The 13,728-nt window shown below is 48.1% G+C and overlaps 3 protein-coding genes across 18 annotated transcripts in view; 1 reads left to right on the top strand and 2 right to left on the bottom strand.

The window, feature by feature from the left end:
* NASP (nuclear autoantigenic sperm protein) overlaps window positions 1-1,318 on the top strand; it is a 28,391-nt gene extending 27,073 nt beyond the window's left edge. For 5 of the 6 annotated variants that reach the window (XM_055586017.1, XM_055586016.1, XM_055586015.1 and 2 more), the window contains one exon: window positions 438-626. In XM_055586017.1, the coding sequence (XP_055441992.1) occupies window positions 438-518 (81 nt within the window). In that variant the 3' untranslated portion in view covers window positions 519-626. Of the gene's footprint in view, window positions 1-437 lie in introns of all 6 variants that reach the window. The other variant, XM_055586019.1, reaches the window with a different exon arrangement.
* CCDC17 (coiled-coil domain containing 17) lies at window positions 987-7,770 on the bottom strand. The gene is given in 15 exon segments (XM_055587125.1): window positions 987-1,059; window positions 2,340-2,437; window positions 2,734-2,844; window positions 2,917-3,127; window positions 3,297-3,500; window positions 3,650-3,747; window positions 3,821-3,829; window positions 3,889-3,995; window positions 4,218-4,331; window positions 4,576-4,694; window positions 4,805-4,888; window positions 5,062-5,224; window positions 5,315-5,537; window positions 5,648-5,740; window positions 5,778-7,770. Coding segments are annotated over 15 exon segments (1,899 nt in total). The 5' UTR covers window positions 5,970-7,770.
* Window positions 7,771-7,913: 143 nt separating this feature from the next.
* GPBP1L1 (GC-rich promoter binding protein 1 like 1) overlaps window positions 7,914-13,728 on the bottom strand; it is a 75,814-nt gene continuing 69,999 nt past the window's right edge. For all 11 annotated transcript variants that reach the window (XM_055586026.1, XM_055586027.1, XM_055586024.1 and 8 more), the window contains 3 exons: window positions 12,685-12,809; window positions 9,863-9,965; window positions 7,914-8,809 (listed from right to left, as the gene is read on the bottom strand). In XM_055586026.1, the coding sequence (XP_055442001.1) occupies window positions 8,657-8,809; window positions 9,863-9,965; window positions 12,685-12,809 (381 nt within the window). In that variant the 3' untranslated portion in view covers window positions 7,914-8,656. The remainder of the gene's footprint in view (window positions 8,810-9,862; window positions 9,966-12,684; window positions 12,810-13,728) is intronic.

Here is a 13,728-nt window from a genome sequence, read left to right as displayed (position 1 = left end):
AAGCAGGGTTTGGACTCTTGCCTCATTTCCCTTGTTCTCAGGGCCTGGGGAAACCAATGCATGTTCCCCAACTTGATCCTCTTTGGATTATTTGATTACTTTCATAAAAACAATGAGGTTGTACAGGAAACAGTTTGGTTATGAAATGTAAGATGTCTCATTGTCAAATATATACCACAGGTCCCCCTCTAATGAATGTGTGAGAAGACACTTGATTGCTAAGACCATTCGGTCACTTTTGCTTGCTCCTCTTTCTGTCAGCCTTATTAGAGAGAAGTTAGGAAATGGGTGTGTACTTGTGATCCCTTTTAGTGTAGAGAGCAAAGCAGAATTTAAGGGACCTGTGTTGTTCCTCTGACTGAGGCTGACTCAGTTGTGTAAGAAAGAATGGCTTAAAGTAGGGTCACTTATGCCCAGGCTCCCTGTTTATCTTCCAGGCTGAGAATAAAGCTGAAAGCCGGGCAGCAGTGGAGGGGACAGTGGAGGCTGGAGCTACAGTTGAAAGCACTGCATGTTAAGAGAGGGAGCAGAGCCTTCCTCCCAATGGAAAGTGTTTTTGTATATAATGTATTTTTTCACTTTTTGGGGATTCTTTTTGTATAACTTCAATAAAGATTGTAAGCAAAGGTTGAGGCTTTGATGATTTTTTTTTTCCCTTAAATACTGGCTTAATCTGTGCCCCTTGGAGCACTCTGGGTTTTATACAGTGGCCAAAGGTTTTTGTGTTTTTTTCCTCCTCTGTATTGATCTCTGTTGGAAGTTCTAATCCAGATTCCTGTCTAATGTGGAGGTGATGAAATCAAGCGTGGCCACAGGCCCTTATCTTCCAGTGGTGCTATATCTTTTCCATTATAAATACTCTGAACCTGGGCTGTCTTGCAGATTGAGTGGTGCTCTCCCTGGACAGGGGCTACAAAACAAGACTTAGTTAAGATCTTGTTCTTTGGTGCTGATACTGTTCGATGGACTTTGTGAGCTAATAACAGCTATGCCAGGCCTTGGGGCACCTTGGTATCCACCTGGTCTCCAATTAGGGCCATAATCCTGTCCTGGAAAAAACTGAAGAAAATTTGGGGCAAGGGAGCGGGCAGGGGGAGTGATCCTTGAGGAAGACTGTTGTGCTAACTGTATAAAATAGAGCTTGCAAGTGGCTGAGGGACTGACTGGACACTTTGGATGTGGTTGGAAGAATCTGTGGGGAGAACTGGCTGGTTGAGTTACATTGTTATATTTGAACCTTTATGTACAGAAAATATCAACAGTTGAAATTGTTACCTGTCCACAGTTTTGACTTATTAAATAAAGATGCTGAAATGTCTCTGGACTTGTGTTTAAAGAGTGCGGATCCTGAGCTGCCTGGAGCATTTCAGTGGGATGTGGGGTTGAAAGGTGGAAACTGGCTCAGCAATTCTGGCTGCCCAGTCCAAGGGTGCTGGTGTTTAGGCCACTGGTGCTAAAGCCATCCCATTGGGCCCTTGCTGATGTCCAGGGTGCAGAGCCAGTGTAAGATCTGTGACTTGGCTGCCTCTGAGCTGACCTTTAAGAAACTGCTTTATACCAGGCAGGATCTGAACTCCAAACAGTGCCTGCCCTCTACTACCTAAGGGGATTTGATAATTCCAGCACTCACAGGGCTACTTTGCTGCACTGGACAGATGGCAGGTTAGAACAGGCAAAGGCAGCTCTTAATTATCAAGACTTTGATTTTGCTGACACTGGTCTGGAGCCAGGCCCAATATAATACCAGCTGGATTTCACCTCTGATGAGCCCCCTGCCAACTTGGAGGGAACATGACCAGGTTGTTTGTAAGTAGATAGGCTACAGGAGCTCCCTGTTTTATGGTGACCTTGAGAATCTGGAAGGCTTCCTGGAGGATGTGAAGAACCTGGGATAAATAAGTGGGCTGTAAGACTGGCTTTAGCAAAAAAAAAAAAAAACAACACATGGGGAGGAGCTCATAGAGTTCCTTTAGCTGAATGAAAGACGGTCTCCAAGTCACCTTTCAAAGAATTTATATGCTAGACAATACTATAAACCTGATGTGTTTAATCCTCACATCAATCTTTTTTTAACAAAAGGATAATAGGTAAAGAAAGGCCAAGTGCTTGTGGAAGTTATAGCTGGGATTGGAGCGCAGGTTAATGTGCTCACATCTGTATTTGCTTCCAGACTCTTGTCAGAACATGGAGATAGTAAAGCTGCAGATCCCAGAAGAGGCCTCAGTCTGGGCCCCAGCCTTGCTCACGTTAAGCTACTCATACCCCCATTCTTCTTCTGGACTCAGAGCCAGTGGGGGTGGGTCAAAGCTGTGGGGAGGGCCCAACCCTCTTCTCTGCACCTGAGTCTGCTAGTTCAGGCATCTTCCGGAGGAGGGGGGTCAACAAAGGCAGTTGTTGGGGCAAGGGGGCTGGCTTCCGGTGAAGATGAGTTGGGTACCTGTGGAACAAGGAGAAGGGTAGATATGTAGCAATCTTTGTATAGAGGTTAACAGCACAGCATCTAGTGTCACACCACTTTACAGAACTGCTCACTGTGAACCAAGTTAACCTCATCGTGCTCTCATTTCCTTATCTGTTGACACAGCTGTACGGACCTAACAGGATATGTGAGTCACATGAGTTCATTCACAGAAAACACAGTAATGGCTTGGTAAGTGCATAGTGGTCAACAAAGGCTGGTTATTAACCACACCAACCACACCTATGTTGTCCCTGCTCTAGTTGGGCCCTCACCAGGGGTGGGTACTGGTACTCGTGGGCATTTGCTGGATTGATCTCTGCCAGGGTCTGGACACCTGCATCTCTTGCATTCACCAGTCGCAGAAAGAGCTCGGCCTGATTAACCTGGGGAAAGGTGAAATGGTCTTGCATCTGTAACGTGAAGGAGCAGACCCAGCCCCCATCCTCCACACTCACCTGGGGAATCCCGTTAAGCTGCTCAGGGCTAAGGCTGGGGTCTGGAGGGAGGGCCCGAAATGGGAGACGCCAGCAACCACTTAGCAACCTCTGATTCTGGTCAAATAGCACTAGTGAGGCCCAGGCCTTTGGCTGTGGTGCCTTAGCCCATGCTAGCCCCTGCCAGGCCCGGAGCTCAAAGACCAAGGCTACTGATGGTGAGGGTGGTAGTCTAGAGCAAAACCAAAAACGTGTCAGGAGCCAGAAGTGGTTATGCTCCCTTCCTAGGGCTTGGCCCTCAGAGCCAGAGTCCTTGTATACAGATGAGGAAATACAGCAGAGTGAGGGACAAGCTTCAGCTGTGGCAAACAGCACCAAGGAAATAATCCCCATGTACTGACCTGGGTACAGGCTGCTTGCTGGCAAGGATGGCACAGTTGCCCATGGGCCCAGGAGCTGGAGGTGGGGGCAGGCAAAGGGCTGGGGGTAGCGCTGTGGTCCATCCTGACTCCCGTCCATCTCGGGCCAAACCAGTCATCAGTTGCACCCAAACCCAAGAAACCTCAAGGCCCCGCAGGAAGTCATAGAAAATGACAAAGCCAGCCCTAGGAAACACAGGTCTCAAACACGCACACACCCGTCCACCCACCCACCACCCAGGCAGTTCCCCCATTCTAGCTGGCCTGAGTGGGTCTCCTAAACTAGCAGCAGTGACTAAGTCACAGAGGATGTTGAAGGAGGGAGCAGGCCTCACCCGGGGTTGTAGGGTGCAGGGCCCAGGACGTCAGTTGTGGGCAGGAGGTAGTGTGGATCCCTGGCCGGGTTCCTGGTCATGGCTCCAGGAAGCTGCGACTGTGCAGGAAGTTAATTCTTCCAGAAAGCCTCCCAGGCAGACACTATGCTCCCCGAGCTCCCCCAGCTGCACAGAGCAGAACTGCCCCCATCCGAACCCCCGGTCCTCACAGCCTTCTCAGTGCCACCGGAGAATAGGACTCCGGTGGAGGGCGGCAGCTGGGGGGCCACTGGAGGCGGGAGGCTTGGGGGATCTTCCCTCCTCAGGCGTGGGCTCAGATTGGCCCCAAGTCTCGGCTTCCCTTGCCCTAGGTATACGGAAAAGAAGAGGCCCTTGAGCAGGACGCAGGAAGTGAGATACCTCATCCCCAAGAGCCAAACCCATGCAGACACCTGGAGATGTGCGTGGACCCGGGACTGATGGGGCGCAGACATGGGTCGCATTCCCCGTGCATGGCCCCTCTAACCCCTTTCTCTGAGCCTGGCCTGCTGGGGAGGGCTAGGCAGGGTGGAACTGGCTGCTCACTGACCCCAGGGCATCTGGCCTGCGCCCCTCTTCATCTGCAAAGCCAGGATTTCTGCCTCCAGGCGCCGGTTTTCAGCCTCCACTGCTAGAAGCTCCTTGAATGCAGCACCTGCCCGTCCTCCTGAGATTGAACAAATGTGACCCGTCACCTCTGATCTCTGGTGACCAGCTGCTCTGAGCAGCTCTTCAGCCTTGGTACTCTCTGAACACGGCTGATTGTCGGCTAACATTTTAGCCACCACCACAGAGACAAATGTTCTACCTCGGAGTTTCACTCAAGTGGTTCTCAAGCCAAAGGCGTCCTCCCTCACCGCCCTTCCCTCTTTCCAGAGAGGTCTCCTGGCTGGCCCGCTCCTGGTCACCCCTGCGGGTCTGCGACCGCTGAAGCTCCAGAGCTGATGCCTCCGCTTGCAGCTGCCACATCCAGCCCAGAACGCCGGGGTCCTGGCCCCCGCCTCGAATGTAGGCCTCACGCAGGGCCCTAGGGAGTAGGGGATAGGAAGGCAGCAGCGTTTTACCAGAATCATTAGCGCTTCGTCCCGAGACCGTCCCCGGGCCCAGACCTCACCCATCCCCGGGCCCGGACCTCACCCGATCTCCGCAGGCAGAGTCCCTGGGGTGGCCTGTAGCACCGGACCACAGAGTTCTGCTTCTCTCACGGTGTTCAGCCGGGTGCTGGGGTCGGGGCCGGCGGCGCCGGGACCGCTTCAGAGACGGAGAAGCGGGTCTCCGGTAGCCCCGCCCCTTCCCGACGGCTCCCGCGCGGCCTCCAGGCAGAGCCCCTCTCCCCGCCCAAGCCCCGCCCCGCGCAGGGACGGCTCTCCCGGGTTCCCACGCATCCTTCTTACACCGGGTTGGCCTGGAGCTGCTGAACGTGCGCCCCTAACTTCTCCAGAGCTCCCCGCGTTCGCCCTGCCTCTGCCCGGAGTTCTCGAAGCTCTCGCTCCAGACTGAATATGCGTGATTTCCCGTTCCCGGTCCGGGCCAAACCTTGGAGGCGCCGGCTCAGTTCTGAGGGGGTAAGAGATCAAGTCAGACGACCGTGGGGCGACCTCAAGCCAAGGGGGGAAGGTGGGCCCTAGTCCCCCTCTGTCCCCTCACCCTCGCTGCGTTGCTCTAGGGCCCAGCTCTGTGCCGCGGTCTCTGCCACGCGCCTGGCGTGAGTCCAGTGCAGCGCCAGCAGCCGCTCGCCCAGGCTGCCAGCAGCCTTGGAGTGGGCGCTCTGAGTCGTCGCCTCTGAACGCCTCCAGGGCCCCTGTGGCCCCCTGGGGCTTTCTGTTAGCCAGGGTCTCATTTCCTGCAGACAGAGCCGCAGCCGCTGCACCTGAAGGTAACAGTTACCCGCAGCCTCTGTTGGGAGTAATCTGACCTACTCGTGATCTGTAAGCTTGGCGGGCAATGCTGTTTTGTGCCCATGGGGAAAGCCAGGTGTACCTCCTCTGTTAGCCTCTTCAGAGCTGATTTGCTGGCCTCCTGGTCCCGGAGGCCCTGGTGTTCTTGTGGCACAACCTGCGGATGGGGTGTGGGGTGAGGAATGCTGAGAGTCACTTCAATACCCACTCATGACCATGGAGGCTCTTACCCCGGGTACCCGTGGTTCAGTGGCTACTGGGGGCTGTGCTCCGATTGTCACCTCCCGGGTCTGACGGCCAATGCAGAAGCGCTGAGTGTGGGTGGCCAGCAGGGCCCAGGAGCGGAAAACCATGTCACAGGACCCACAGGGCAGGAGCCCTGGCTCCCTGGAGTGGGAGGCCATGGGAGGGGACCCCTTTCCTGACACCAGCCAAGACCTGGAGAAAACAGGACAGAGGGGCAGAGGGAAAGGGAGAGGAGGATGAAATAGCCAAAGGCAGAGAGGAAAGACCACGTTTACCAGGTCAAGTTTGTTTGGGGAGAAGCTTTAGCTCCCTGGGCAACCACCTCAGGTCTGGGCAGGTCTGGAGAATGAGTGGGAAGGCTTAGTCACCTTAGGGAGGAGTCCCTGGCTTGAAAAACACTGTTAAAGCATTGTTCCACCTTGTATGAGTATAGGCAAGTCTCTTACCACCACATCTTGGTTTTTCTGCCTATATTAATAAAGGGGAGCAAACAGCTGCCTCCTAGAATAGCTGAGTCCATATCACATACTTCATCTTGGTCATTTAATAGCCTCTGGCAGAAAAGGTCATCTTCTTCATTCTTGTTTTGCCCAAGTGGATGTATCCCAAGTTAAATGTCATTGTCCATCCAGGGAATATTTGAGAAAGAAGGCATTGTGCCTGGAAACCATGACTTGCTGGTTGAGTAACAAGCATTTCCTTCCACCATGCCTCTCTGGAGGTAACATTTTTTGCATAACCAAGTCACACCAAGGCTCCCCAACTCCCAGTTCCCGCCACCCCCCAACCAAGATAATCAGCACAGCCCAGAAAAGAAGGTTCTGGAAGAACACAATCCATCAGAAAAGGAAATCAAATATAGAAAGGTACCCCTTCACTCAAGACTGGGGCCCACACAAGCCCCAATCCTGCTGACCGATCTCCCTGCCAGCTCCCCGAGTAGATGAATCCAACAGAAACAGGAGCTCTGACCGCTCCATGTTTCTAAACAAGCAGGTGGTGGTTACCCCACCCCCAGGTACTTAAGGCCAAGGCAAGGTAGGAGGAGCAGCAGGTTACACAGTACTTCAAAGTATATAATCAAAGTCCAGCTCAATTTCAAGTGAGAAAAGGGCTACATTTTAGAAATTTGTTCTGAGAGCACTAGTTAAGTGGCAAAGCCCAAGACCAAATATACAGGATATGTCTAACTCAACCTACTTCTCATTTCCAATTTATAGTTCATTTAATAGTATTTCATTGAGCCTAAGATGCACACTTTTTCATATTTTAATACTGAAATAAAGATTCACGATTAATGTAGTGTCATAACTGTCAATTTTTTTCTTTTCCTTCCTTCCTCTATTAATTTCTCTCTCTTTTGACCGCCCACATGGCACATGGGATCCCTAGTTTCCCGATAAGGGACTGAACCCTTGCCGTCTACACTGGAACTGTGGCGTCTTATCCACTAGATCACCAGGGAAGTCCCAAGTTTTCTTATTAGTACTCTGCCTTCCTATCCTTTAGAATCTACCAAGTATCATGGTGGTTTCCCTTCCTCTAGTCTCTACCCCTTCTGGAATCTGCACTATAAGATAGTTATCCTTTCAAGTGGTTGGGCCTGTTACTCTTTTGCTTGTCTCCCATTACAGCATAATCTTGGGCTGCTATATCCACCGGGGACCACGTGATATACAGCTGGTCAAAGAATGCCACCATCAGTGATCTGTTCACTTCTAACTGTCCATCAGATCTTGCCCTAAGATTCCATTTTTAATGTAACTGTTTCTTCTCTTCCCTATTGAGTTGCGTGCTCCTTGCATTCCCAGGGCCTTGCACAATGCCTGGGACACCCTATATTCTTATTTAGCAGGAATATTCAGGCACAGAGTTCCTTAAAATAGGCACACTGGCAAATACATGGGCAGTGAAAAACAGCTTCAGAAAGGAAACTTGGGTTTCTGGTTTTATTACTGGTAGTTTATTGCACAGGTTTTCTGCATCAAAAATGTATCTGCTAAAAGGAGAAACAGGTGTGTCTGAATTCGGATTTTCCTCAGACCTCTAAATCCACTCATCTAATTTTAAAGAAAATATACTTCTTACACAAGACAATCCAAACTGATGCAAAATATTTATTCCAAGTTAGTTATTTTATGCAGTAGTTTTCCCCCTCAACAGACTTGTGATAACCACATCTTTTAAATCTGTAAATAATGTTATCAAAATAATCTTATTCTTTGAAATCTCACAAAAATTTATATTTTACAATCCACCCTGAATATCAAGGCTGCAAGAATAACACAACATTTCCTATATCCAAATATTTTACAGCTGTACCCAGAAAGAAAAAAAAAAAGGGAAAAAACCACATATGCTTGGTTAAGGGCTAATGTTACCCGAGCAGCCAGAAATAAAATAAAATATCCAAATTATTAGCATTAATTTAATACAATTATAACTTCAATAGTCACTTTGTCATTGACAATGATTGCTTGAGCACAGGGGTGAGTGCCCCAAGGGCTGGTAGTAGAAGCTGCTGCTGCAGACCAGCGTCTCCTCCTCTCTGCACTGCCAGCTCCCACCTGTGCATTGCCCCATATACTGTGTGTATGTGTGTTTTAAAAATCTTTCCCACCACACAAAATTCTCTCTATTAAGCAGATAACAGGGAAGAACAACAACAAAAGCTAAACAAGCCAATCGCTCGCTCTCTCTTTGGGATATGATTATTTCCCTTGTGCATGAAGTATTCAACAATAACATAAGAAAAGGAAAAGGAAAAGAACGATTTCTTCTGTATAACCCCTAAACACACAAGCTGAGTTTACTGGGTCAGATTTAACTGTGAGCATTTATACGCCTACTTCCAGGCATCGTCATCAGATGTCTCACTGCTACTTGTCTCCGTGTCTGAGTCCTCAAACTCTGCTCTGCAAGTACTCCTCCAAGGGGAAAACAGGCTGGAACTTCGACTCTGCAAGAAGCCATTCTTTCCGAAGCCGTTTCTTCTCAGCTGTGGTTGGCATGGGAAAAAAAGAAAAGACCATCAGCAGTCACTACACTGGCCCAGGACCAAAAGTCACTACACTTTTCCAGGACCTGGCAAAGGCCAGAAAGCCAAAGTGTTAGTTGCTCAGTCGACTCTGCAACCCCATGGACTGTAGCCCACCTGGCTCCTCTGTCCATGGAATTTCCCAGGCAAGAATACTGGAGTGGGTTGCCGTTCCCTTCTCCAGGGGATCTTCCTGACCCAAGAATCAAAACCAGGTCTTCTGTATTCCAGGCGGATACTTTATTCCTGAGCCATCAGGGAAGTTGGGAAAGGCCAGGCTTCAGCTTAATTTTAGCCAGAATGTTCTTTCTTCTAAGAAACTGAAGATTTCTTACAGCAGTGCCTTTTGAACTGTAATGTGCAAATGAATCATCTAAAGATTTCTTTAAAATGCAGACTGATTCGGTTATGTCTGAGGTAGGGTTCAAGATTTCTTATTTCCACAAGTTCTCAGGTGATGACGATGACAGGGGAACAGAATTCTGAGTACTGAAGTCTTTATGTCAGCCTGTACTTTTCCTTATAGGATTTAACATCACTGTTATTTATGCTTTAAATACATACCACCAGAACTTAGGTTCCATGAGGTTTGTAGGGACCTGGCAGTGTTTTATTCAGAGAAAGAATCTAGGCATCTATTGAAGAAATTCAGAGAGACTATTTGGTTTCTTGGCTCTGGCTGCGGTACCAGAGGGAATCCACAGGGCTGCAAGCAGAGCAGGGTTAGCCTGCTTCCCCAGGGACCAAGGGCTCAGCCCATAACCTCGGAACATAGCCTTGTGGTTCTGAGGAGGAGTTAGAGCTTCCAGGGTGAAATAACATATTGCTTTCTGTAATCTGCTAACTACTGACAGGGTTCTGTGTCCACCACTGGAGGTCCTTATGGCCTGGGATGCTCCTCTGTATTTCTACAATGGCGACTTATTGTTTTCTTTCTCAAGGTCCTTCTCACACCCTAAACTGGGACTTTTTCTCTTAGTCATTAACTGCTCTCCAGCAAAGTTTACCACATACCTGCTCTGTCTTCATGTGGAACTCTCTGAGCTCATCCTCTGTGAGGGGAAGACAATTCTCGTCATTTTCAGGATACTCCTGCCATCCCATTGCTTTCAGTAACCTAGTAGAAAAAGAAAATACAGCTTTAAGTGGGAGGGAAGCCCTTAACTTTCCATAGAAACTTTCCTGCCCAGGGACAATGGTATCCATTTAGAGAAGAAACATGGGTTTTTCTCTTTATACTCAGTAGGATAAGCTTTAATTATGACTACTTAGGTGCCTGGAATTAGATGGTGAATCTCCACAGTTGCTCTTTCCAATCTCAATAGATGCAGAAGAAGCCTTTGACAAAATTCAGCACCTATTTATGATTAAAACTCTTCAAAAAATGGGCATAGAAGGAACCTACCTCAACACAGTAAAGGCCATATATGATAAGCCTACAGCAAACATTCTCAGTGGTGAAAAACTGAAAGCATTCCCCCTAAAATCAGGAACAAGACAAGGGTATCCACTTTCACCACTATCATTCAACATAGTTTTGGAAGTCCTAGCTACAGCAATCAGAGAAGAAAAAGAAATAAAAGAAATTCAGATCGGAAAAGAAGTAATGCTTTCACTGTTAGCAGAAGACATGATACTGTACAAGACTGTGTCACAAAATCACTCAAGCTAATCAGTGAATTGAGCAACGCTGCAGGATACAAAGTCGATACACAGTTGCTCTTTCCAGAGCATACAAGTTATAGAGAACTCTTATGTAGAAGCAGCAGAATAAAGAAGAGAGTCAAACTGTCCCATAGGCAAAACCAAAGAAATCTCACTGTCTCCCTTGAGCAAAATCAGCACATAGCCACATGTACCAAGGTTCCTATTTTTCTTGACTGCACAGCACAGCATGTGGGATCTTACTTCCCTGACCAGGAATGGAAGCCAAGCCCCTGCAGTGGAAGCATGGAGAATTAACCGCTGGACCGCCAGGGAAGACGCTCTGAGTTCTCTTAATTTCATGGTATGTGAGCCCCATCACCTTGTGACTGCGTTCACCCCTTTTGAAGTTCCTCTGGATGGGAGCTCCTTTTCAGGAAGGTACCTGGCAGGTCCCATCTGCCATCCAGTTGGCCAGACACCTTGGCTGGCTCTGTGTTCAAGGCCCTCATTTAAAGAACAGGCCTCATACCTTCAGTTCAGTTCAGTTCAGTCGCTCAGTCGTGTCCGACTCTTTGCGACCCCACGAATAGCAGCACGCCAGGCCTCCCTGTCCATTACCAACTCCCAGAGTTCACTCAGACTCACGTCCATCGAGTCAGTAATGCCATCCAGCCATCTCATCCTCTGTCGTCCCCTTCTCCTCCTGCCCCCAATCCCTCCCAGCATCAGAGTCTTTTCCAATGAGTCAGCTCTTTGCATGAGGTGGCCAAAGTACTGGAGTTTCAGCTTTAGCATCATTCCTTCCAAAGAAATCCCAGGGCTGATCTCCTTCAGAATGGACTGGTTGGATCTCCTTGCAGTCCAAGGGACTCTCAAGAGTCTTCTCCAACACCACAGTTCAAAAGCATCAATTCTTCGGTGCTCAGCCTTCTTCACAGTCCAACTCTCACATCCATACATGACCAATGGAAAAACCATAGCCTTGACTAGACGAACCTTTGTTGGCAAAGTAATGTCTCTGCTTTTGAATATGCTATCTAGGTTGGTCATAACTTTCCTTCCAAGGAGTAAGCATCTTTTAATTTCATGGCTGCAGTCACCATCTGCAGTGATTTTGGAGCCTAAAAATATAAAGTCTGACACTGTTTCCACTGTTTCCCCATCTATTTGCCATGAAGTGATGGGACCAGATGCCATGATCTTCGTTTTCTGAATGTTGAGCTGTAAGCCAACTTTTTCACTCTCCACTTTCACCAAGAGGCCTTTGAGTTCCTCTTCACTTTCTGCCATAAGGGTGGTTTCATCTGCATATTTGAGGTTATTGATACTTCTCCCGGCAATCCTGATTCCAGCTTGTGCTTCTTCCAGTCCAGCGTTTCTCATGATGTACTCTGCATATAAGTTAAATATGCAGGGTAATAATATACAGCCTTGACATACTCCTTTTATTTGGAACCAGTCTGTTGTTCCATGTCCAGTGGTAACTGTTGCTTCCTGACCTGCATACAAATTTCTCAAGAGGCGATCAGGTGGTCTGGTATTGCCATCTCTTTCAGAATTTTCCAGTTTATTGTGATCCACACAGTCAAAGGCTTTGGCATAGTCAATAAAGCAGAAATAGATGTTTTTCTGGAACTCTCTTGCTTTTTCCATGATCCAGTGGATGTTGGCAATTTGATCTCTGGTTCCTCTGCCTTTTCTAAAACCAGCTTGAACATCAGGAAGTTCATGGTTCACATATTGCTGAAGCCTGGCTTGGAGAATTTTGAGCATTACTTTACTAGCATGTGAGATGAGTGCAATTGTGCAGTGGTTTGAGCATTCTTTGGCATTGCCTTTCTTTGGGATTGGAATGAAAACTGACCTTGGGGCCTCATAAATCCCGAGAGAAGCCAAAGGGGCCACCATAACAGCTCTAGGAAACAGGTCTCACCCACTCCACCCTTCCAACCTAAGCCATAAATTGAGTCTGAAACTGAACTACAAAAAAACCCTGGAGAGAATCATGTGGAAAGCTGGGTGAATCTGTAAAGGAATACACCCAGGGGGCAACAGGCCAGCCTGTGGCACACAGAGAACAAGCTATGCTGCTGCGGGCACTTCTCTCTATACTGGAGGTGGAGGTGTCTTAAGTATGTTCAGACTCCTTGTAGGTCATATGTAGCCTTGTATCTCTGATCCTCACCTACCTGTGCTCTGCCTCCAGAGAGTGCGAGAGGCCCTCCCCGTCCTCCTCCACAGGGAGCGCGAGGCCATTCTGGTGGCAGCCGTCCTCCCCACTTTCCTTTGGTTCAGGTGTGCTGTTGTCCTCCGACTGGGGGACAGGAAGGGAAGGAAGGGCACGTTTAGTTTAATAATCTATTGGGGCAAGGTAAGCAATCTAAGAGATTAAGGAGATGCTTTCTACCTTGGCCCACAGGTTTTCCCCACTTAAAACTGAAAACTTGCTGATCTTGCTAAGATTTCCAAAGGATACCAATTGGCTACCATCTTACCTTCAGGTCAGGTCAGCTGTGGCAGAAGTTACTAGCTGCCTATGCAGTATCGATTTTCTATTCTTCCTTACCGATTTGGACTAAAGAACCAATGTGCTAAGCTTTTAAAAGTTCCCCTTCCTAAACTTCTTCGCAGCTAGGAGTGGCTATTGGACAGCTGCCCACTTAAAATGTGAGTGGGAACTGCAGGGGTGGCTTTTAAGAAAGGCTTTTAAAAAGGGCATCCCTCTTCCGGTTTTTGGCTCTGTCCTTTCCCTAACTAGAAAGTGGATGCGAACACAAGTACCCTAGTCCAAACTGACCAAAAGTTACAAGTTCCTGATACTACAGATGCTCCTCTTGGTAATACCTCTTGGACTAGGAACCTGTTGCAAGATACAAAAACAAAAACCCTCTTCTTTTATGGTTCTGTTTGTCAGATTTTCTTCCACTACAGTTAAATATAATCCTTAAAAAAAAAAAAAAAAGCTTCTATAGTTTACCAACTTCTTACAGCAATGACCAATTCAAGACTCAAGCAGTGCTGCCCTGATTAAGAGCACCAAGTCCCAAGGCCAGTATCTTTGAAATGAACCCTAATCTGAAATATGCTGAATAAAGAACTGAGCTCACTTTTATTACAAGCTGTTACTCCATAAACAAATCTCTGTACGTTTTTTTAAAAAAATGTACCGTATCTTTCTCTCTTAAAAACAGAAAGTACATATATAACGCAGAAAAACACTTATGTTGCCCCAG

The sequence above is a fragment of the Bubalus kerabau genome, chromosome 6, assembly GCF_029407905.1.
Source record: "Bubalus kerabau isolate K-KA32 ecotype Philippines breed swamp buffalo chromosome 6, PCC_UOA_SB_1v2, whole genome shotgun sequence".
Taxonomy (NCBI): domain Eukaryota; kingdom Metazoa; phylum Chordata; class Mammalia; order Artiodactyla; family Bovidae; genus Bubalus; species Bubalus kerabau.
This window is presented reverse-complemented; position numbering and strand designations above follow the sequence as displayed.